The 26,151-nt window shown below is 39.8% G+C and overlaps 1 protein-coding gene across 1 annotated transcript in view; it reads right to left on the bottom strand.

The window, feature by feature from the left end:
• The window catches only part of LOC149280153 (protein WWC3-like), an 86,220-nt gene extending 60,830 nt beyond the window's left edge, over positions 1-25,390 (bottom strand). Inside the window, exon 1 of the mRNA XM_089500778.1 lies at positions 25,137-25,390. Within this exon, the coding sequence (XP_089356904.1) occupies positions 25,137-25,390 (254 nt within the window). The remainder of the gene's footprint in view (positions 1-25,136) is intronic.
• Positions 25,391-26,151: the final 761 nt, after the last annotated feature.

Raw genomic sequence — 26,151 nt, 5'->3', positions numbered from 1 at the left:
AAAAACCAAGAACAAGACTCAAGGTCACAGTTTTTAGAATAACTAAATCAACTACTTATAGTTTGTGCCATTTGTTTGGCAATCAGTGTGTTTTGAACATTTAGTTTAGATGTTTGCCTCGTGGAAGAAGACATCTGTGGCAGAATGTGAGAAACTAGCATTATCTAAAAATTATTTCAGGTGTGTATAAATACACAAGCCTATATACACACGCATACAGACACACACACTACCGCACAAAGGTTTTGGGGTCATAAATATCTTGTGTCTTGTTGCTATGTCTTGCCATGGCGTATGACTATTGACATTAAACTATCTTCAGCAACCTCACCAGGTTAGTGAGTTTATCTGTTTCTCACCTACTCTGTTTCTGTTTAAGTTAACAATTGTGTTCCAACCTACATACTAAATTGATGATCATCAGCACCACTTTGGTATAATTTTTTAATCACATGCCTATATACCTCAATACCTACCCTTTTGAAGGGTTCACTTTGTATTTTGTTAAATGATAAAACTATTAACATGCCTTTTTATTTATTTATTTATTTTTTAAAGCATTCTCACTTCACAGCATTTTTTCCACACCTTCCTAAAATTTTTGCAAAGTACTTTATAAACACATCAATACACAAAAATATATTGTTTCTTTTACTTTGTAAATAATATATTTTCTTTAGGGGTGTTTCTCAGAACTTTTCTAATCAATATGTAAAGTATCAGAGCCTTGGAACTAAATACTCCAGAAATATCAAAACAATTCAACTCATGACAAGTGCTGTTAACTTCTGGAATTAATCACGCCACATAGCCCATAGCTGAATTAGGCACTGTGTGTACAAAAAGAACACCCCATGACGTTCTGCATTGCCCATATAATGTGGGCGGCAAGTGACTCAACATCCCAATGCTGCCCACATAACTTCACGTGTGCAGCGGCGTCATGCCTGGACTGGAGAAGCTGTGCACCAGTGTCTAATACTACACAGCGTATTTGTTGGGTCCTTATAACTGATGGGCCTAAAGAGACCCCCCAGTGTCCCACAAGGTATATTCAACAAAAAATACTTTCTAAGTATTTTAATAGGCATTCTTTAAATCTGCGGCTGACAAGAGCTGCAGGAGAGCGTCCCAACATTTCATACCACCGCTTGAAGCAGCCAATCAGTGGTAGGAACGCGCTCCCACTGAGATCAAGGGGATCACTTACCCACGATCTCATTAGGTCCCCATCCAGGTGATTCACAGAGTCAGCGCTGGAGCTGACTGGCAAGTAAGCATATAACACGCTCAGCTAACTTTTAGATTTCCGCTCACTTAATTGGTAAATTATCTCGGTAAAATGAAAAATGGAATCATAACAAATGGCACTGAACAATCTTTAAGTGAGGTCTACATTCCAGGCTTGAGCTCTGAGGGAAATACAAAGATCTCATTACCAGAACCATGGCTAAACACACCTCATGTACATGGCTAGAATGCCCCAGCAAAGGGGGAGAGCTCTGGGTAACTTGCCCTTATGAATAAAAGTATTTGTGCACCCGGCCATCACACATATAGGAGATTGTTGGACAGCCCATTCCAAAAGCATAGGCATTAATATGGAGTGTTTGTGGCATACGCTCCACTGGGAAGGCTTTTAGAGTTTGTCCGTGGGAATTTGTGTCCATTTAGCCAAAAGGTCAGGCACTGATGTTGGAAGAGAAGGCCTGGCTCAAAATCATTCCAAGTCATTCCAATCATTCCAAAGGTGTTCAACGAGGTTAAAATCATGGCTCTGTGCAGGCTAAATTCCCAGAAACACTATGAAATCTGGCAGAAACCCTGCAAAGGGCGTCCAACTCCATACCAATACCCGGGATTTTGGAATTTGCCCAACAAGCCCATATATGTGTAAACAGAATAGGTAGCTCAACAATATAGAGGGTAGGACCAAATGAGAACTGGTATTGAGATAAGGTTGTGTACCCTTTACAACCTAAAGCAAATGAGTATAAAAACTATTACTGTTTTCTAATAAGGTCCCTGAATGGTATGTTAGAATACAGCTGGTGTTGTGTGTGTGATGATATAGAATGTTTAAAAGTATCCAATTAGTAAAACTATGTGTAGTGGTTTAGAAACATAGATACATTTATTAAAACAAATACAAAAAAATAAATACAAAAAATAGGGTCAGCTGCAGGGCCCTTGCAGCTAGTCTCTAAAATAAATTGTATAAAATAACTTTCCTATAAGATCTATAGGGGTATCTCGTTATGATAAAATAGGTATAGAATAAATATAAATATATCAGAGACCGAGTGGATGACACAATAATATTGCTGTTTGTTATGTAAAGTACTTCAAATATAGTCCTCTGTGGAAAAAAGAGTATTTTATATTATTCACAGTTTGTAGGTAATAACACATAACACTTATCAGTGTTCTGTGAAGACTTCCTTAGCGATCCTTTCTATGAAAATGTTTTTAGATACCGTGTGTCTTTATTATGATTTTTTGGGAGAATTAAATATGGTGCTGTGCACCTCTCACCGATCTTCTTATGCTGTGTCCCGCGGAGCTCTCACACTTACCCTGTGGGCTTCATGGCATATAGGGTTAAAAGGCATATCATGGGGCACAGTGGCATATAGGGAGTATAAGGCATTTCTGGGGCAGATGTGCATAACTGGGGGGCAGGTTGGAAAATAGAAGGAAATAAAACCAAAATATTTTTCTCAATCATAGCTTTTATTTAAAAAAAAATTGTTTAGATGAATTAACATTTACTGGTAAAGCTTTTTTCCTATAGGGTCGTCTTATATTCAGGCTTTTTCTTTTTTTTCCTAAATTAATATTCAGATTTGGGGGGTCGTCTTATAATCAGGGTCGTCTTATAATCGAGCAAATACGGTACATATTACTGTCTACGTATTTAGAATGCAATGTCATCAATGTCCCTGTTGGTGTAACGGTCAGATGCCCAAATACTTTTATCCATATAATGTACTTTTAGTCATATACTGTACCACTAGCATTTGCTCCATAATATGAGTACATATAAACAAGCACTTATTTCACACGTTCATTAATATGTTTCAAAATACAACCAGTTAGATCCAAAAAAGGATACAGACTTGGGATTGATCCCTCAAAACAGCTTACAGGGGCCCCAAAATTACTGGCATGAGGTTTAGTTCTACACTCTCTAAATAGCAAAAACTTTATGTCTCTAAAACTCTCCTAATAGGGACGCCATACATAAATGTATAGACCGTTTGTGAAGGTAAATGTAAGGCACAAACATTATTCAATTTAAACAATTAAGAAGGCTGCTCTTTTTCCCCCCATAATCACTGGATCCAGCATGTAATACTCTATATTTCCATGAGGCTACTGGCTATACGTTATAAAAAACAGAAGTATCTCATCTCGCCAACTGGCCATGGATTAGTCTAAACATAAAGTCTGATGTAATGTTTCTAGTGAAAGTAACCCTGTAAATTCCTTATTCAAGCTGTACCCATTACTCACAAAAGTACAGTTTAAAAACCCATATTTAAGCCTTCAATAAGGAAAATTTTACGCAGTCTTACTAGCTTGTAAATACCTGGACTAAACCCGGAATAAGGTAATAGCAACAAGAAACGGATTGTTCCAAAAAGTACTTAAATCTGTTATATTATTATTATTTTCAACAGCAGAGGTTATGTATAAAAACTGATCCTGATGCACAGTTGGAAAAGCGGTCTTATCCCTATAGAATCCAAAGGAATGGTCCAATCAGCAGTAACATTACGAGTGGAATGCAAGTGCTGGATTTTCAGGCTCCAAGTGCCAAATTAAGAGTTTTGTGAGAAAATAAAAAAAGGGAAAATTTTTGACTTGGTTTCTAAAAGTGTATAATAGGTGCTAAAAATCATACCTACTCCCCGCCAACATTTCAGATGTCCAATCCTGGACACCTGCGTTTTGGGTGTGGCAAGACGCGTGGAGGTACAGGGTGAACATTGGAAGTGGAATGCACCAGCCACAGAAGTGGGGACGACCAGAGCCATGGCCACATGCCCACCTTAAACAAGGAGCCTCTGTCATGAGGTGGCCACCTGGGAGCCGCAATGTAGGGAATTACTTCAATTTTGATTTTACAGGAAATCTGAGGATCTATCCAACTGGCCCATGATCCCCACAGTCCTTCAAAAACAGGGACTGTTGGGAGGTATGCTATGGTTATGCATGGAGAAATAATTTACATGAGTTAGCAGTGGTGCTTGATCATCTTTAAGCAATGTATAGTTATACCATTTCCTTAATGTATTTTATGACATAATTGAGAGATTACCAAACCAAAGCTACAGGCACTGGCCATCACCCTACCTGCTTTTCAACATCAATTGAAGAGGAACATTCTCTGATAACACTGTCATTGCTATCACTTAGATCCTGTTTATACAAAACCTTACAAGTCTCCTTATCACTAAAAAAGAGTAACTGGCTTTGTGTTCAAGTCACCTTTTTTAAAGTGCTAGACAGCAAAACCATGTCACATGTGTGGTCACATATTCTGGTTTTATGCCCACACAGCATACGACCGGGCTTATCCAGCTGGTGGCCACACGATATAGCACCTGACGTCTCACTAAAAGGAGCAGACTGAGAGGGTATGGAGTGATGTTAGCCAGTGGCCCACCAGGCATTTGCCTGGTGGGCCAGATGGCCAGTCCAGGTATGAGTGATATACTTATCACAGATAACAGAATATCCAAATACCATGGCAAACCTAAGGCGATTTGGTTGTGCCGTCAACTGGACTAGTACAGGGGAGGCCAAATGCGGCCCGCCGGACCTTGAGGTGCGGCCCGCGTGAGGTCTGCAGGCAGGGCAAGCGGGATTGCAGAATCGCAAGGGCCCTGCTGCTTTGCTGTGGGTTGATCGCACAGCAGTGTCTTTTGTACCGCACAGGGGAAGCGGAACCCAGCAGAGTCACATGAATTTATGTTACATCACATGACTCTGTTCCATTCCTGCTTCCGCTGTTTTGGCACAAGAGAAGTTGCTTGCGAGCTACACAGTGAGAAGCAGCAGCCCCTGCATACGTCTGCGAGTGAGAGATCTGCAGTGCAGGTAAGAGGGAGGGGGTGGGGTTGTATGCGTGATTTAGGGAATTAATCTGTGAATGAATGAGTATATGAATGAGTTTGTGTGATAGCATGGATGTGTAAGAGGGGGCATGGCACATGGAGTCTCAGCGTGTATTGGCTGACTTGTAATGATAGGAGTGTGATTGCTGACAGCAATCACAGTCCTATCGTGCCCAGGTTCCTGCATTTACTGGTTGCCTGGGCATGATAGGAGTGTGATTGCTGTTACAATTATATACATATTAATATTGTTGTTTTTCATTGTCCAATTTCGGTGTGATAACACCACACTTATTAAAAGTTAGTAACACACCAAAATTGGACAGAAAATACAACAACAATATCAATTTATATATGATTGTTAGCAGCAATCATACTCCTATCATGCCCAGGCAACCAGTACATGTTGGAATTTGTGTGTGCTGTTAACAATCATATCAATATTGTTATTTAATTTGTTTGTACAATTTTGGTGTGCTACTTTTATTTTGTTATTGTGTTTTTTATTTAATTTAATTTTTAAAGATGGATGGATCATTTTCTGTTCATTTTGGTACATCCCTAGAATAAATAGATTTAATTTTTACGTATCGAGAGATAAAATGCCCTCCTGAAGTTGTAGTCACGTCAGAGGACAAAACTTTCTAGGCCTCGAAATCAGTGAGAGGCATTGTAAAGGATTTTGTGTCATTTACTTTATTTCAATCTGCATGGCCGTTTTTTCTCTCCGTGAAAAATGAGTGTGGCCCCCGAACATATACATTTCTGATGAAGTGGCCCGCTGCAGGAAAAACCTGGACACCCCTGCACTAGTAGGTTAAGCAGCTAAAATTTATTTAATCTGTCTTGTTTTTCTTTCATGAGAAGGTTTAACCATAAACAAAACCAGAAGAATTTTTCCCGTTTATATGGCAACAACCAATTTAAGAATTGTCTCGAAAACGGTTTATGCATTCAGCAGTACATTTCTAATGCTTCATCAAGTTCTAAAAGTGCTAAATTCATTTGAGTAGGTAGGTCAGCAGCTTCACCAAGGGGCATTTTCAGAGACCGCAGGGGCATAATTAACCCTAAATAGCTTCCTTTTTTTTTTGAAACATAGTTGCATGTTCATCTGTAACGAGCTGGCAGCTTAGTAATTAAATGTATAATGAAAAAAGTTATGCTGAAATCTCTATTGGCTGCAATCATTGAGTTATCTCTAAGTGAACACTATGTACATGTTATCAATGGATCAAATGGAGCCACTTTTATCAACGTCACAGGAATTATGGTGGGGAATTTTTTTTTTTTTTTAAATCTCAAAATAATTAATAAAAAAGACTTTGCATTTAAAAAAAAAAGTCAATTTATTACCCGCTGGATATTCTGTTTTCAACTTTTGCTTGCTTGGGAATAAACACTCAAAATACATTTTGCTTTCACATGAGCTTGGAAAGTTATTCAAGGCATGTTTGGCAAAAAAGGTAGAAAGAGTGATTCTTGTGCAGTGTGGTAAAAGTGGTACAATCACCATAGTGATCAATGAAATGATTAAGTAGACTGCTCCACTTACACACCTTGAAGAACTGCTTTGTATACATAACCCCATAAGTGTTCTACTGCCATTTTCTTCTGCTTGCGCATTCACTGTAAGCAATCATCCTCACAAAATAGGAGATCTGTAGGGACACTATCAAACCCGATTCTGGTGTTAAGTGTGAAGAGTGGTTGTATCATGATGGAATGTTCCTGTTGATGTGTCCATCTAATTGCTTGCAATGGTGATAAAGCCAATTTTCGGGCTTTGTCCCATAATTATTTCATATAAACCCCAAATGATCGCATAGTAGATTGTTCCCAAATGTGCTCAATGGGATGCGATATGCTATAAAGTATAATGAGTTGCTTAAGATATACAGTAGTACTATCGCAGTAAATCATAGCTATTTAGTGATGACCGATATATTTTATATAGAACCACTTAAGAAAATTTAATACCATAACTTGTGTTCCTTCTGTTGATGGAAATTCTATAAAAAAAATACTTTATTTCCCACATGAAAAAGAATAAATAAAAACAGAACAGCTAAGGACTATTTCTGTAAGTATTAGATGGGTGGATCAGTGTTAAATACTATGCAGGGAATACCATAACAGCTGAGTATTTAGCCGGCAACTCCCTTTTAAAGGACAAGACTTCATTTGAAACACGAAACATACAAAATAATATCTACGTGTTTATTTCAAGTCTAATTGTCTTCAAATACAATTTGTAGGTGTACTGGGGTAATAAACAGTAAACTTGTGCATTCAGATTCATACAAATTGCAATATTAACAAAATGTGCCCATTTGTACGAATTGGGGGAAGCGCTGACATTTTGCGGAGGTCATGTGTATGAGAACGTGAGAGAGGGCGAAGGAGCATGAGAGAGTGAATGAGGGTAAATTACAGAAAATTTCATTTCTGAAGGTAAAAAGCCCCCCCCCCACGGATTTTTATTCAAAACGAATGGGCAGGAAAATTTGTTGTGCAAAAAAAACAGTGGACCTAAAACGAAACAAAAAAAAAAGTTGTCCGAATAATTATCGGTCGATTTGCTCAAGTCTAATAAACAGCATTATCAGAGACCCACTCAATTTAATTAGCAAGTCATAACAATAATTTCAGCCACCCTTATTAGTAGAACTGCTTAAGCTTAGTTCACACTCAATGGCTTTTTCACCAGCTTCCATGGCAATGCCAACTGCATAACTGACATGTGTGAAAGTAGAGTGAAGCACTTTTTTTTACCCATGACTCCACATGACATATTGCTTACCTTATGATGTCACACACAGTCACATGACACTGATGTCAAACTGCAGACAGAAGAAAGTTTGTTTTTTTCCCCCCGGCGGGTAGAAGAAAAGTTGAAATCCTACTTTACGTCAATTTGTGATGGGTAATTTTTATAGTTTTTTGTTTGGTTTTTGGCGAGTGCTAAATATTTTTCTATTGATCAGAGAGGGGCAAGTCTGGCAGACACAAGGCATGGCTCAAGAACAGAGGCTAAACAGTCAATGATAATTATTCCTTAAAAACCTACCCACAGTTAGTGTTATGATAATAATGTTTTGCTAGGTTTCATTTCTTTTATGTCTCAAGAAACAAAGCATACCTGTTTGGAGCCATACCAGCAATTGAAGAGGTATGTACTTATAAACTTGTGGCGATAAAACTGACTTTGCTGGAAGCTCACAAAAAGATATCAGTGGAAGATTGTGATACTGAGAGTTTTGCTGCAACTAGAACTGCCAGCACATAGGACATTAAGTCTAATCCATGTTTCGTTAAGCACAATCACTCTTGCAAACACATGCAAGAAATGATTTGGGGTTTGAGCAACATGTCCTTATCTCTTCCTCTCACGTGTCTATTCTTATTGAAGTAGAAAGTTCAATGAAAAGCACTGAAATAAAATCATTACAACAGCAAGCAAGCAACCAATGGAACATTTCTGGTTAGCAGTAGAATTGTCCCTTACACAAAACACTGTCTCTGCACAAGATACATTAAATACTTACCCAAAAGCAGATCAGAAATTCGTATATGGATCCAAATGAAGAACTGTTTCTTTATGATCTTTATGCTCCAACAGCCTCCCCACACATGACCATGTCCCTTTCAGCTTGATAGCCCAATGCACTGCATAGGACATGTCCTGCCAGGGTTCAATCCAGGAAGCTTGCAACTTTCCACCCATACTCGGGGGGGGGGGCAAAAGCTCGGTAGGCCTCTGGTTGATATACCCCATACTCAATCAACATTCAGCCCAGGAGGCAGAGCCACAATTAAAGCATCCCGTACAATAACTGGCTGACAACATCCTGGATGAGCAATTATCATTTCTGGCCAAAACACAGCTACAGAAAGGGAATAAGATGCCAATAAAAGGTATACATCATGTAAATACTGCATAAACACTACCGTGGGTATATGTTGGATTTCAAGAAAAACATACAAAAAATCCTACATTTGCAGGCCCTCCCTGCCCATAATAAATACTTTCCTTTGCCGCCTGCATGCTACTCCCCTCTTGCCTTGTCTTCTTTCCAAAAATCCATTAAAAACCCAAAACAATGAAATCGCATTGCAGCTAACCCAATCCTCCTACATCTACACTATAATTCCAACTAGACACCATCATCCTGGCACAGCTGCCCTATCTGTTTGTTGGGTTCTCCTATCCAACACTCCCATCATTAAGGTCCCTCTCTACCTATTCTAATGGTTTTCCCACATCTCAGTAATAAGGTTGGAATCGTAATAAAATCAATACTATCCCCCTGATCGGATTCATCTCTGCCTTGACCCCCTCTCTTTGTCTACTACTGTGGCAGTTAAGACTTAACAATACCTATAAGCATAACTGGGAACTCCAGGAGAAACGCCGGTTCACCAGTCACTCGTGGGAGCGGGGTCCTGACACACCCCGCTCCCCTCCCATTTTTCCCATTTAAATAAAAGGTGTGTCCCGCGATGTCAACGGGATCACCATCTTATTTAACTATACATTTTGGAGGGACAGAATATTATTTCCATGGGATTGGCCCTCCATAAAGCTTGACATGTCAGGACTATATAAATATATTATTAAGTAATAATAATAATAAACAACATGGACTACTCTAGATCAGTTAAAGAGTCTTTTGAGAGCTTAGAGGCAGCATCCAATAGGGCGGTGTTCTGGTTTTCAGTTGAAAAAAAGAACATATAAGCTTTACATTGTTAAAGAAATTCCATCCTAAACATAGTCCCAATGTGCCCTGACGCCACAAAATATGAATTGGGCCTTAGAGTTTCAAACCAAAACCCTATTCTGGATTAGTACAGAAACTGAAAATGATAACATGCCAAGCCAAGCCACAACAAAAATAAATATACATGCAGTAACATTCTAATGTGCTAATAAAATACAGATTTAATATCCAAGAAAAAGTTTGGCATGCGTCATGGAGATGAGGTTTCTGGCTGCCCCATTCCTCTTGGTTATTAAAACATTACTAGCTCAGTTCAGCCATCTTTCTATTAACAGGAATGTATTACAAAAATATCATAAAGGATTGGATATTATCAGAAAAATGCATTGCCATTCCCACCGCTTTTTAAAATCCAATAATTGGGGTTTTTTTCTCCACGCTTATGCTCAGAATTTATCCTAACCCTCTGAGTGCCGGAAGTCAGGATATTTTTTTTTCTTGGAAATTTGCGTAGTTTTGCACTTTACACTTAACCTAGAGAAAGGGTTTTACTTCGCTAATTAGACTGGAGTACTTTTCCCATTTTTAGCATTTCTTTGTTCAACCATGATTCCCCTTTTCCGTGTTAAGTATACCTAAACAAATCATATATTGGTTTTATCCAAGATAGGGCTTTCTCTTCAAAACCGCTTTTTGCTGATGACAGCCTAATCACTAGTGTACAGACAATGAAACGTTCCTTGCTGGTGCAAAAAACAACAGGAAGTATTATTATGTCCTTTTTCATCTAGACCATGTTTTATAGGATGTAATGGTACACCCTTGGGTCATGAAGAGGTTCAAATATTCATAGATGTCTAGTCTAGGGTTGACCATGCATCTGCTCGCATAATATAAGAGTAAAAATATGTAACTAATATATATATATATATATATATATATATATATATATATATATATATATTATTCACGCTGGCACTATACACTTAAATATAACGTAATGATAGTGCCCGTTATATTGCACTGTAGACAAAAATCTAGGTAGAAAATATAAACGTTCACATGTAAGACATCTCTGCTGCACCCGCTTTAGCTAGTTTTAACTTCTATCACCACCATGGTCGTTCTGGTTGAAGGTAATGAGAGCTGTACACCACAAATGGTCGTCCGCTTTTAAAAAAAAAAATATTTATTAAACTTTACTGTTTTTGTTTTTTATTTTTTGGGAGTCACTTTGCTGCCTCCACTACACTAAAGAAACAGTATCTTGGTTTAGTGCCATCATGTATGGGATATGTGATTGGCATCTGGGTTCCTCTTTGCCAACCATGCATACTAGAGCCTGTTCTATCTTCATAAAACAGGACCTTCAAAATCAGCCTTGTCATACACCTTGTTATTTTGGGCAGATGTTATTACTTGTTACATTCAGTTTACACATTTGTTTTGGGGTTAGAAGGCTACATAAAACATTACCTTGGATTTTAGCAGCTAGACAAAAATGGGTCAAATGTTGATTGTACATGTAACGCCTACATTTCTTTCACTAATCCTACATAAATTGTTATGTACAAGAAAAGAAAATACTTCCTTGCAGACATGAGCTTTGCTCCTAAAAACACAAATTGCTCAATTTACAAACACAGAAGGCATTCCACTGACTTACCGCAACATCTAATATATATATTAGCTCTTATTTCTTATTTTTATTAGAAATGTTTGTTGCCAGCTGGCTTAGTATCAAAATGACATTCTTGCTGCGAAATCACCAAATAAAGAGTAAAGGTATGTGTGGCAGAAGGATCCTTTACCCCTGTGCCCATGCGTTTATAGATAAAAGAGCGAACAAGCAAAATGCCCCTATACACTTTAACCCAAAAGGTTACGATGTTACGTATACCCTGAATAATGTACATAAAAAAAGGCAGAGCTGCACCCAGAGACTCCGGGTCAAACCCAGAGAGTTCCCAGGTATCTATCAAACATACTGCTAGATTCTCAGACATTGGTACCTGTACTAGTTGCATACTTAAATTGGGTATTAAGGGATATTTGGTATGGGGTGGCAGGGGTACAATTGCCCCCATTAAAAATATATTGGGCCAGTACCCGAAGTGTTGTAAATGAATTCTAAAGTAGTCAGCAAGATATTTACAGTAAATAATGGCTTTAGGTGGCTTTTTCATTATGATCCTTTTATCGATTTTCTATATAGTCTCTTCTTGTAAATGTGTTTTGGACAGTAATGGATACTCCACATGTTCTCTGCTAGATGTTTCTTGGGGTGTCTTTCCGTTGTATGTGCCCTCAACTCTGAATGTTGCCAGTTCCCCCGTTGGGTATCCAGCAGACAGGACTTGTTTCTGGTTATACGACGCTGTGTAATCACATTCTTTTAAAAGTTGTCTGCCAATTTAATCAGAATTATTTAAACCTAAGTGCAATTTTATGTAAGCTGGATTTCATGTGTGATTAAGGTGACACTCATAATAATACAAGAATCAGAAGGGTAAACATATTACAAACATAAATGTAGATGTTCAAATACTGAACGCTTCTGCACTCTTTCCTCTGAGTCTCAGTTTTCACAGGACCGTCTTCATTTTTAGGCACCGTCCCCTTTTGCAGGCAGTGGGGATCATGGGCTAGTTCTGGAGATTCTTTATACACCCAACATTTTAGCTGTCTAAATCTGTACACCTGTTTTAGAGGATGTAGCACGGGAATGGGGCAGGGAGATGTGGCCACAATCATGCAATGTAGGTCTGTGCTGTGCATTAAAGGACACCATTTGTCATATAGCTCTTTGCGCCATCCAGGGAAGATCAGAGGATCTCCACAACCAGCCTGTAGCCCAACGATGCCTTTACTTTCTGCACTCCCAAGGGGCCAACCAAACCAAAACAGGTGTCGCGATTTGGACACCTGAAAGGTTGGGGGTATAAAATAATGTGTAACTCATCCAAAATGCTGGGGCAGAAAGTGACATTCTGCAGTTTCCAGTCCCAGATCTTGCATTTGCCTAACAAGACCCTAACTTCCACTAAACAAAATTCTAGCGGCAGTAAATTACATTTAATTTGTACATATTTTAAATAAAATGCATACTGTTTCAATACCAGACCAATTTAACAATATGAAGCTGCATTTTGACTGTCCAGGAGCAATCCGTCTTGCGCAACAACTACACTTGTGGGGAACATAAATAATACAACATACGCCGTCAAGCAATAACGGCAAAGATTTTCTGCCATGTGGATAAGAACATTGAAAGCTATGACAATACACAAACACACAAAAGCCAGGGATGTGCTGGCAGAAAAAAATCCATCCCTATCCAAATAAATTATTCTCATGTTATTCAATTAAATGTTTATTTCATTTTCAAAAACCTCAGTGGAGTTATTTCATCCAAAAAGTACTAGAACGATATTTCAATTCCCAAGAAATATAAAAACAAAAACCACAAAACTATATTTCTGCTGCTAAAACAAACTGCACACATTGATTTCAAAGCTGTTCTTGGTGATGGAATTTTAATTCAGTTTAAAGGGACACTCCGGCCATCATATGCATACGACAGCTGGGTCCCTTTTAACTATCTCCAGCGTTGGTTCACACAAGACTTCTAGGGACAGAGGGCCATGGGCATGCACAAAAAGCACTCCAACTTGTTGACATTGGAACACTTCCCTGTTGCTGACCATGGAAGGGACAGTATGCTTCAGTGCTGGATCTACAGCTTCTCCTGAAGATGATTTTTTTAACAGCTTTAAGTAATGCTTATTAAAGTGATTACAAAGTACATCAATATACATTCTTCATGGGGGGGGGTCTAGAAATAATTCTGCATACACACTGTGTATAGGTTGTATTGTTGAAGAAGGAGTCTCTGGGCAGAAGGCGGCCACAGATTGGCGCTTTCAATTACCATCCAATGTTGATCCATCCCCTATATATCCAGCGTGTAGAGAAAAATGGCCAATTTTCCAAAAACATGGTCAGAGGGATGGATAAGAGAAGCATAAAAAGCCCTATGCCATGAGGTATGGAGGGGTTGCTGGCACGGAAAGAAGAAGGGATGTAGATGATGATTGAAAAGTCTGTTGACAACTAAAGCCAAAAAGATGAAGGAACAAATATATAAGCGAGATTATAATGCGTGAAACACCAAGGACATAATAACACGGGGTTAGGAAGGATTACAGGGTTAGAAATATAGCAATATATGTATGAGGAGAAAATTCCGCCAAAATACGCAGCTTCCGGTGATTCCCCCCCGATCCTCCAATTCTGAGAGAGGACGTCACCAGAAGCTATGATAATTTTAGACAGCATTATTTTAGAGCAAAACTAACACAATTCGAACAAATCAGAATGCACAAATCTAATATCTATTGCAACTGAACAACAATCCTTCAGGCTGCATTGGGAAAATGTGTGATACTAGATATACAGCGGCCCAAATTTATTAAGATATTAAGTATCAATGTTTTCTAGCGCACCCTAGAGTAGGATCCCAAGAGACTACTAAAATACCAACCCATCCTCTTGGGATATCTCATCTGGATTATTGCAACTCCCCACTAACTGGCTTTTACCTCTCCAATTCTGATCAGTTCTGCCAGGGTAACTTTCTTACGCCATAACTCTTGTGCATTTCATGAAATCCCCTACTCTGTTCTGTCAGACGCTCCCATACTAAGTCTGATGTTGAAACCAACCTGTTCAGAATTCCCACACCCTACATCCTCAAAAGACCTCCTCACCTTCCAGATCCCCATGTCGCTGACTCTTTCCATTACTATGTCACTCTCACTTCAATCAAATCACCCTTGCCCAATCTGTCCTTCTCCTTTTGTTGCATCCCCTCTTAACCCCATAATAGAGTGTAAGCCCTCTTCTTCCCCAGTATGTCCGAACACGTGTTAATGTTGTTGTCGCTTATGGTTAATTGCCACTCTCCCCTTATTGTAATGATGCTATGAAATCTGCTAGTGCTCTATACATAAATGTAACATATCAATCGAAGGACACCCAGTTCTTCTTCCTCATTGATTCCAGGAAGCAGCCACTGGGTACATAAATGGCAATTCCCACAAAAAAGGCAATGACATTACAGGGTCATCCTTGATCACAAAAAAAAAAAATTGCATTAACAGCACCTTTAAATGAGTTGCTTCTAGTATTAGGTAAAATAGGATATCAGGAAGCAACACGCAGGGAGGTGTTTGGTTAACAGACAAGGCCAGTGAAGCAGACATGTCTTATATTGTGAAAAAAAAATGCCAAAGGTTCTTAGAATTTACGTATATGGGCTGATGGCATAGGAAATTTCTAGTTATTGCGAGTGCCAGTTAAAGGTGGCTCCTATGTAACATTCCACGACTACAACAGCTAATACATCTGGAAGCACTTGACATTTAAAGTATTGTAATCCAAGGCTGGACAAATTCCAGAAGCAAAAGTAGCCATAGAAGCTAAAAATTTTACTGCCGGTAAACATTTTGGAATATCTCAGAGAGATCTTTATGGATGTTACAACAACAACAACAAAAAAATATATATAATGAAAGATCCACCGGCCAAGCAGCTGTACGTGTGCTATGGCACAGATAGACACTCTTTAGAAACCAGGTAGAGAAAACAAAGCCTAACCATCTAAACAACTTTTCTTCCCACGCTTGCTCATTAACAGTAATGATTTTAAGGAGAATCTATATCTATGTGAACTGAAATGATGTTACTTTTTCAGGAACAATGAAGCAAGCTATTTGTTATCAGCAGGTACCAGTCTACGTGTCCATACAGATCTGAGCATAGGTACCGGTAATGTGCCACCTTCACTGACCTGGTGCCCTATTCCGAGGCCAGTATACTCTGCTGCTAAACATGGTGGTACAATCAACACAGCTACCAGTAGAAGGCTTCTGCTCATTGCTCCACTCGCTTCACCAGGCATGATCTATATAAACAACCCCATACAACCAGGATCTTCTGTAATACCTCCCAATGTTGCCGATATTCTGCCCCTAGGTCTCTGTTAGACATGCTACTGTAAAAAGGCAGCATAAACAATGCCAATTCTCGTTGCACTTGGCTGATAAAGGAAAAACCACACGCTTGGCATATATGGAAATTACTATTTCCCATTAATTCCCATTATTAAGTTTGCAAAACTACAAGATTCTACATTGAAAGCATGTATGTAACTCATCGCACGCAAACGGTAATAATAATAAAACAAAAAACCAACAACAAAATGTTCTACAAATTCACCTAACATGGGGGACCAGCTTTTGTTTACAGAGATATCCAGATACAAGTATATGGTATGCCAGCTATTCAGCGTGCTAGTAAGCAGGAACTTACAGCGGCAGTTATTATAGTCCACCAAGGGCTCCACTTTAAGATGTCTGAGGCCTGCTTAACATTCCTCGCATAGTTCTGTCACAGACATTATGGAAGATGAAGTTCACCCTGCCCTTGCCTAGCTTTCACTTGCTATTAAAAAGAAGTCATTAAGCGCCTTGTAAATCGTATGCTTACCTCCTATATTTACAGCCACGTTTATTCTAAGACTGGAGCAGGTAGCCAAGTTAATTTTAAGCAGCCAAATGTCAGGGGGCAAAGTATTGGAACGATGAGAATTTGTTCCAAAGCATGGCTGCATCAAAATACTAAAAACAGATCAGTTTTGTGCACGTGGAAAAGACTCGTGTCTTCCAGCAGGTATCCAACAAAAAGAACCAAGTCATCAGCCTGACACGATAAGTACCGTATTTGCTTGATTATAAGACGACCCTGATTATAAGACGACCCCCCAAATCTGAATTTTAATTTACGAAAAAAAGAAAAAAGCCTGAATATAAGACGACCCTCTAGGAAAAAAGTTTTACCAGTAAATGTTAATTCATCTAAACTATTTTCTTTTTTAATAAAAGCTATGATTGAGAAAAATATTTTGGTTTTATTTCCTTCTATTTTCCAACCTGCCTCTCTCCACCAAATGTATCGGTTTGTCTTAGTCTGTCAATTCTTGTCTTGTCATATCCCTTGAATTTATGTATTGTATTAAGCGCTGCGTAAACTGTTGGCGCTATATAAATAAAGGATAATAATAATAATAATAAATAATAACCTGCCCCCCAGTTATGCACATCTGCCCCAGAAATGCCTTATACCCCCTATATGCCAGTGCCCCATGATATGCCTTTTAACCCTCTAAATGCCACTGTGCCCCATGATATGCCTTTTAACCCTATATGCCACTGTGCCCCATGATATGCCTTTTGACCCCCTATGTGCCACTCTGCCTCCAGAAATGCCTTATACCCCTATATGCCACTCTGGCATTTAGAGGGTTAAAAGGCATTTCTGGAGGCAGAGTGGCATTAAGGGGGTTAAAAGGCATTTCACAGAGCACTCTGCCTCCAGAAATGCCTTATGCCCCCCATTTAACACTCCCCCGCCCCCCCCCAAACTTACCGGAGCTTCTCAGTCCCTTGTCATGTAGCCGGGCTAGCGTGTAGATCCCACGCACTTACGCTGCAGCCGGAAGGAGGCGTGGCTAGCAGCGGGGGTTGTCTGCGTCCATCGCGCAGACCTTCCCAGACTGTCAGAGATCAGAGTTCCCGGCACCGGTGCGGGGAACTCTGATCTCTGACAGCCGGGGAAGGTCTGTGCGATGGACGCAGACAACCCCCGCTGCTAGCCACGCCTCCTTCCTGCTGCAGCGGAAGTTGTCTACGCGAATCGCGTAGACATCTACACGCTGCCCCAACTACACACTGGGGACTCAGAAGTACCGGTAACGGGGGGGGGGGACAGGAGGATCCAGGTCCCCTGCAGCTGCGGGGGATCTGGATCTTAGTCGTCTCATAGTCAGACCTATTTGAGGTCTGATTATAAGACGACCCCCGATTATAAGACGAGGGGTATTTTTCAGAGCATTTGTTCTGAAAAAAAACTCGTCTTATAATCGAGCAAATACGGTACATTTATTTCCATATAGTAGCCCAGGTAGCTTTACTTCCGTGAAGAAGAAATATAACCCATTAAATCAACCAGAATCAATGATTAAAGGCAAAACAAAGGGAAGGCAACACTTTTAACCCAACCTATCAACCTCAGACCCTACAGAGTATTTTTGACTCATAGTACTGGGCACAATGGGCCAACCTTTCCCATTTTCAATATACAAAACTGGTCAACTGGCTTCATGTCCTTCAGAAAACTACAGGATTAGTCAGCTCTCTTCCAAAAGACATACCAATCTATATTGAGTGCCTGAGGCCACTGGAAGCCAGAGTAACTTGCCAAGGTCTCAGATCAGTGATATTTGAAGTTTAACCACGTGAAACATGGTGACCTTAGAATACTTGACTTCATCAGTCAAAGGGACCATTAGTAAAGCCAATCAACCCATTTATCAGGGAAAAAAAGGTATTTTTCTTAAGGCTATTGACTACAGCAACACTATGGGTCTTAACATGACAGGTGTCTAACTTCTCGGATGATAAATGTGAAAGAAGAGCTGTCTTTACTATAATTTTAACATAAATGCAGTGCTGTACAAGCATCGGGGAACTAACATCATAACATAAATTTAGTCATGCAGATAAAACCGAAGCTGTGAGCTTGCAGTCTGGAATAGGGGGAATTGTCATACAAAGGGGTTTACGGATGGTCCTGGTGCCAAGTCTGACGAGAGGACTTCTTCCATGGCAGCCAACAGAGTGTTCCTGCTGACTGGACCATTTACACTTCAAACTTTGCATCAGAATCTGTGTTTATACACAGCTCTAATAACCGTCCTGGAATAATTGGTTTATGAGGGTTCTTCTTGCAAACCTTCATACTAAACAGGGACGTTTAGAGTCGCTGTCAATATCAAGCTGCAGATTTCATAACCAACAACGCACATTCAGTATGTGGTACAGTAGGGTTTCTTTCCCGTTATAATTGTTGTTTTATGCTGAAAAGGAAAGGAGGGGGGGACATAAAGAGAAGAAGAAGAAAAAAAAAATTAGAAAGATCAAATTCCTCTCTCCACCCCAACAAATTCTGCTGCATAATCATGAAAAACACAATAACGGAGCTGTGTTTAAACACTTGTTGCACTTGGGGAAGTCAAAGGGTAGGCTAAGAATACCCAATTACACACAACCATCAAAATAGAAAGAAATGACACAAATCCCGCAGAAACCTTCCGAGCAAGATGACTTCATCTACGGAGGAATTTAATTTCACCTAAACTTAGTCTAAGTACAAATGGTGGGAAATACTATTCTGGAAGCAAAAGTCATTTTAAAAATAGCTGCTGAACCCAAGATTGGGGTTCAAAGGTTGGGGGGTAAATAAAGGAAGTACATTTACTTGTCATAGAGACAAAATCGTGTGTTAATCCTAATGGTTGAATCCCACGTGTACATGGTGTGTGCGCATATGCTCAAGTCTGGGTATTAATGTAAACATCCTTATGGATCATGTAAATTTAATTTTAATGTATGGTATGAATTGCAATATCTATCTTTCAAGCTGTAGCGGGGCAGTTTAGAGAACTTTGTAAGGCAAGGTATAAACATCTATACATTGTTGGAAAGGTATCAACTGGTATCCTTTGAGGAGGTCCACATTGGCATATGTAAGATATTATAATTAACATGTGAAACTTCCTTGAAAACTTAATAAAAAGATTTGGAGTAAAGATAAGGCTGCGTAATTTCCAAATTTACTAAAGAAACTCCAGCCGCTTAATCATGGGGTACGATGGTACACAGAAATGTGGCTGCTTTCTGAAGAGAAGCCTCTGTTTCTCCACCATCAAAACCATGGTTACTTGTTTACCAGGTTCGAGGTATTGGAAATCTGGATGCGCATGTAAAGTAGGCATCCATGTTTAGCATAAGTCAATGCAAATACTTTAAACAACTGGCCTTTCCTTTATAGCATGGCGAGAGCTACCATTAATAGGAAGTAATTCAGAGTATCGCGGTATCTGAAAAATTTCCACACCACAGCCATCGTTTTCTGTAGAACTATAAAATTGGTGCTAGGGATGCAAATGTCCAATTCTTTTACAATTTTGCCATTGGATGCAAATCCACACACCAGATCAATCAACTTAAACAAATTAAACAAAGAATAAAGAAACACTTCTATCACATAGCAAGGTGATCTTGGATGAAAAATACCTTCAAACATTCTAATATTATAACTCAAAACTCGAAAAGATGCAAAATGTCTGGCAAAATGTCTGGCACGATGCTTTTGTTGAAATGTTGTACTCAACAATGCCAGGGTAAGTCAACGCATTCTGTTGTACTTGTAAAGTATCCTGATTTTGGATCGGAGTCTGAGGGTACAGAAGATACCTACAGTGATAAGTAAACTAAAGTAGGCACGGTTATTCTAATCCCATTTATCTGGCTAATTGTTAATAGCCGAACTGGTTTTATAATATGGCAAACTCTTGTGCTACAAGCGGCATGACAACTTAATGTGAACAGCTAGCTAGTATTAAAAATTGGAATTAAAAACTGATTCCTGTGGCTCCCGGTGAACGAATGGCTGATGTGTAATCCCTGGCCAGATAACAATCAAGAAGATGACCTTGTGCATTATTACCTGTCTCTTGGGTCAATCCATGAGGTCTGTCTTGTGTTGTGATCGATATAAAATACCCTCCCATCATAATCCCTTGCCTCCTCCCAACCGGCGGGCAGAGGCAGCTCAGAGTTCTCTCTTCTGCCAGGTGGTAGACCCTGGGATGGGCATTGCTGCTGCTGTGGTTGCTGCTGCCTGCGTCTCCTGCCACTGCTCAGCCAGGGCATTGCAAGAAAGATCACTGAGCAGCAGATCCCGTCTGTTGCCTGCTGCCTGTCCTCCTCTGCTTGCTGTCCCAGGGCAGCTTTCTCCCCTCCCTTTGTAACTACTGCTGCTCTAGTACTAATTAGAGATATAGGATCCAAAGACAAGGCAAAATCACCAACAGCTTCTCAATATCCATCACGGTCATGAACTTTGAATTCAGATGAATAGTGAAAAACAAATAGAAGTGAGCTTCTTCCTCTGTATTCTGTACACTGCTGAGCACACAGCTTTTCTTCTCTCCTTAGATGAATCCTTTTGGTAGACCCACTTTTGCTACTTGTGAATAACGAGAGGTAGAATGTTCAACTTCTAGTCCGGCCGGACGGCCGAACCAAGCTCAAAGCTCTGGTTCTTGTTCATCCATGTCGGCTCTCCCAGTCGTCTCTCATTCCACACAGCCCATAACAGCCGCCTCCCCTTGTTTCTGGCTCCCTCCCTCGGCTTCCTGAGCACTGTTTCCAGTCTCAAAGCTCCAATTTTAGCTAAAGTAATGGATGAGCTATGAAAAGACTAAACTGGCATTCCCACTACGGGTCAACGTGAACTGAAGACAAGAAGATGATTTCAGTGCCAGGTAATTAATTGAAGGAACCAGCTGGTAAAACTCTGGATCTCTGCGTGTATTACCCTTTCCTCCTACCTTGTCACACATATGAGGATAACACTGTATACCTTAACATGTATGGTAGAGGGGAAAAAAACCACTTACAACATTTCTTTTATTGCCAGTATCAGTTTCAATCTGTACAAATGTTAAAAAAAAAAATAAATAAATAATAATATACCATATTTCATATGTGCCTTAATGATTGGCATCCTTAAAGTGTTAGATTAATAAACAACGTGGCTAGCAATTATAACAGTTAGGACTGTCCAAGAGTCTATCGAATAATAAACCAAACCAGGATGTTTGTAAAAAGGCTTCAAGTCAGACTTGGTGACAGCCTACTTTATATAGAAAGGTCCCTTTCTAGAGAAGTCACTATAAAAGAGCACAACCGTCTGGCCACCAAAATTCCAGCGGGCACGCCATTCTCCAGGATCAACTTAGGCAACACAGGATTAGCCAAACCACATTTTCTGAATGTAACCTTTACGACAATCACAAATCCCAATCAATGAAAATATATCACATTTTCACACTTCACAGAATGTACTCCCTCAAAACCCCAATTATTACGGTCGGGGTAGATAAGAGTAAAGAAAGTGGTAGATAAGTGGAACATACTCCCGGCAGAAGTGACAGAAGAAGGGAATGAAAACACACATGGGCTATTAAAGACCAAGGACTGATTAAAGTCCAGGTCTTTAAAGAAGAAAAGAAATGGGCAAACTAGATGTCAAATTCTATGTTCCCAAGTCAGCATTCAATTGATGATGTTATATAACAGTAGCTATAGCCTTATTTGGCAAGTTCGCGTCATACAAAAAATCCTTGGTCACCACGAGTCGTAAAAGTGTTGTTCTTACCAGGAGAAAGTCATAAATGAACTACAACGTTCTAACCACTACATAAAAAATAATAAAAACAAAAAAACAGGCAGTACGAAGGAAATGCTGCTCCTGCTCAGGATGCTCTGAATAAATACTGGAGAATAAAACATGAAATCGCATCAAGACACATCCCAAAGAAAGTTCAAAGTTTTTTTTTTTCAAGAGATTAAAAGCTCACTTGGCCTCCACCGACATACATAGGAATCGCAGTGATTTCACGTTAATAAAAATCATATAAAAACCTTAATATAGCAAATCTTAAACCCCACCAGCGCTGCGCGTACAAACTCATTCAGAGTTAACTAAATATTTTAACGCTAGAGTGTAGAGCCATTTAATGAGTGTACGTTGGAGGAGACACAGAAAAAGGGGAGAAAAATAAACTTTGTAAAAAGGAAATTCCTTCCTCCACCCCTTCAATTCCTGCAGCATAATTGTTAAAATACAGTATGTGAGCTGTGTCTGAACATCCTGTTGCAGGGGGGGGGAAGGAGGAGGAGGGGGTCCCTTAGTGGCCAACTAAGAATCTCCCCATTCAGATGGTGGAGCGGGGTTTGTAAAACTGACTTCTCTTACAGCTATTGTAAGCTTTTCCCAACCAAATAAAACCATCTAGATTAAAATCTGAAATAGGTGTTATTTTCTTCAGGATTTTATAAATTTTATTTTTTTTTTACATTTTAAAAAGTGGGTAAACCAAGTGCTTTTTAATCTGCCTTTCATTTTTGTTGAAATTATATTTCAAGTTGACATTTAAAAGCCCTAATTCCATCATATGGGAATGTGATGCGCATGTCTGATGCATGTTAAAAAAAAAATAAAACAGCAGCAATAATTTTCTCTATACTCGACTTATTTGATCATCTTAAATATACATCTACATATACAGTATATCAACATAAAAACGTACAGTTGACCAATTTACAAAAATATCTATGTATTAATGGAACTGCAAGAATGCAGTGGAAAAAAAGTTGGAGAAGAAGAGATGCATTTCTTTCTGGTCTCAACCAAAAACTGCGTCCTTCAAAAAAAAAACAAGCTGTGACTGTAGCTCTAATTTTTTTAACTACTTTCGTGGAACTGGGGAATTTGCTAGCCTTACATTTTCAATCCTGATGCTACTGTGGAGACCTTAATTAGGACTGCATGAAGCGGGACATCCCTGGATGGAGGGGAAGGCAAGCAGAGTAGGATGTACCCAGGAAACCACATAGAAGGAAACATCAGCTCATGTTTCATATAAGAACCAGCAGCTAATATGGAAAAAATGTCAAGTAACCTGGAAAAACTCCTTCCAGATAGCCACACATCACGCAGCCAGAATATAAGACCATTTCTTGCGTAAGAGTTGGTATTTCATTGAAAGAGGTGTATAATATCATGAACAAGATATGTTACGATGATACATAAGCAGCGATGGCAGGAAAAAACATCAGCCCAACCAGTCTGCCCTTTTTTAATCAGTTTTTACTTATTAATTCTTTAGATGAGCTTTATACAGATCCCAAGCATTCTCTAATTCACTTACTGTGTTGGCCTCTACTACTTCCACTGGAAGTCTATTCCAGGTATCCCTTTCGGTAAACCAGAGCTTTCACCCTCTACCTTTAAATTGTGTCTTCTAATTCCTACAATAATATTATTAATATTCCAACTGCCCCATACCAAGGGTACATTAACCAAACAGAAAATTTGCTGGTGAACATTTCTAATCATACAGGTGATGCTCACCAGGGTTGGTTGCAGAGATGATGGCACAGAGATGACGTCACAGGCATGTTTGTGGCACTTAACTACTTTAATGTTGAACAAGTCAAACACCTTTAGTAGGCCAGCGTCTTCAGCAGAAATACTGAGCCATACATTGGACTGAAGAAGTTGAACGTTGTTAAATAGTAGACATTGCTTAGACATATCACCATTGGTATTGCGCTACACATATACAGAATTTAGAGAGTGCATAACAAAGTTCCTAACATATCTTTCTTCTAGTTCATATTCAGAGTCATATGTGCCCAATTATTGACAATATTGTGTATAACGGAATTTGATGGCGCTATATAAAACAATAAATAATAATAATAACGTTGTCACTCGACATCACTATATAATGCATTGGTTTTCTCATCACAAATGTTTCCCATGGTATTTCACCCTTCAGAGATCTCTTGGAGGTCCAGATGTAGACCTCCTTGTGTCTAGGAGGATACCAACTGTACCCCACTGATGAGGACCATGACGGTCGAAACGCAAGTCTGAGGATCGTTGGTTCCCTCGTGCAGGGGAAATTTGCCTCCCATTTTGAACCGACCGATATGTTGATGGACATTTTCCCTCTGTAATGGCACAAGAGCAAAAACTTGAGAAGCTCCCAAGATGGAACGCACCGTAGGACAGGCTATGAAGCGGCTGTCCATTCTTGGTGAGCATCTCAAACTAGTTTTCTATGGTACTTCCCATTCACTCAGTCAATGCGTCATCAGCTGTACATCGCCACACCAGGCCTGGGAAGGGTCTGATGCTCCTGGACAGCATCACAACTCCAAAGACATTCATTACATCTGCCATCAACACTTTTAATTCTTAAAAGAGAGAAGCCAAGCCCCAAATTAATGCATAACCCCTTTTATAACTGAAATGAATGAATAGAGTCTCAGGACACCTTGTAAGTACTGCTGGAGCCTGATACGATCTGTAACACAATGACATACTGATGTACTTTTCCAGCTTATATATAAACAGAAGGTTCTGTTTAGAACCTGCATGGAAATGAAGAAAAAAACAAAGACTGGAGGCAGAAGGGGTTAAAAAAAATCTGGATCCAGATCCAGTTTGCGTGGGGGAGGCACGGGGTGGGTGGGCACTAGTGGCACAAGCAGCCCATTCAGTGTGGGCACCATTCGGTTCACGTGATTACCTGTCCCTGGGGTCGATCCATGAGGTCTGCCTCGTATTGTGGTCGATGTAAAACACCCTTCCGTCGTAATCCCTCGCCTCCTCCCAGCCAGCGGGCAGCGGCAGCTCGGAGCTCTCCCTGCGGCATGCCGCGGCCCCGGGTGAGGGGCACTGTGCCTGCTGCACCGCTTGTTGCTGCTGCTGTTGTTGTTGTTGCTGCTGCTGCTGCTGCTGTTGCTGCTGCCTGCGCCTCCTGCCGCCACTCAGCCAGGGCATGCTGCCTGCTTCAGTGAGTGTGCACTCAGCTAGGGTAGCTCTCCCTCACCGCGGCCAGACATCCCCCCTGACAAAAAGCCTTCACCAAATTCGCTACTTTATCCCTGAGTGGGTTCAGCTCCACGGACCCCACGAGAAGCCTCTCCACCTCTTCGTGGCTTCCTTTTGACTTCGAAGAGGTAAACACTCCAGAGGCGTGGGTTTTGCTTTGTTTTCTCGTTAATTGTCCCCACTTTCGGTCACTTTTTCTTCACGCCTGGCATTCCTTCCCTTCCATGACGGCTCCTGCACAGCTCTGTCTTTCATTCCTCACAAGCCCGTCATGTTATTAGCCGAGGAGTTACCTCCTGTGGCCCGCCCACTGCCATTAACCCCATCCCTGCTGCTACTAAGCCTGGCACTGGTACTCCAAGAGTTTGGGGGGCAACGTCAGCAAATTAGATGTAAAAAAAAAAGCATCATAAAATGCATTAGGCATTCCTTCCATACCCAATTTGCTGCTGCTTTTGCATTTGTATGTATGTTGGTATGATGTAAGTACATATAGTATATATATATATATATATATATATATATATATATATATATATTTATAGTATATATATATATGTATATATATATATATACTATATATATATGTATATACAGTATATAGATGTATGTATATATATATATGTGTGTGTATATGAAGTATTATATATATATATATATATATATATATATATATTGCTGTGAATGTAGCTTTTCAAACTAAACACTAA

Source organism: Sceloporus occidentalis, unplaced genomic scaffold (assembly GCF_023333645.1).
Source record: "Sceloporus occidentalis isolate IW3139 unplaced genomic scaffold, rSceOcc1.0.p SCAF_159, whole genome shotgun sequence".
NCBI classification, from domain to species: Eukaryota; Metazoa; Chordata; class Lepidosauria; order Squamata; family Phrynosomatidae; genus Sceloporus; species Sceloporus occidentalis.
The sequence above is the reverse complement of the archived record's forward strand: the minus strand, read 5'-3'. Positions and strand labels throughout refer to the sequence as shown.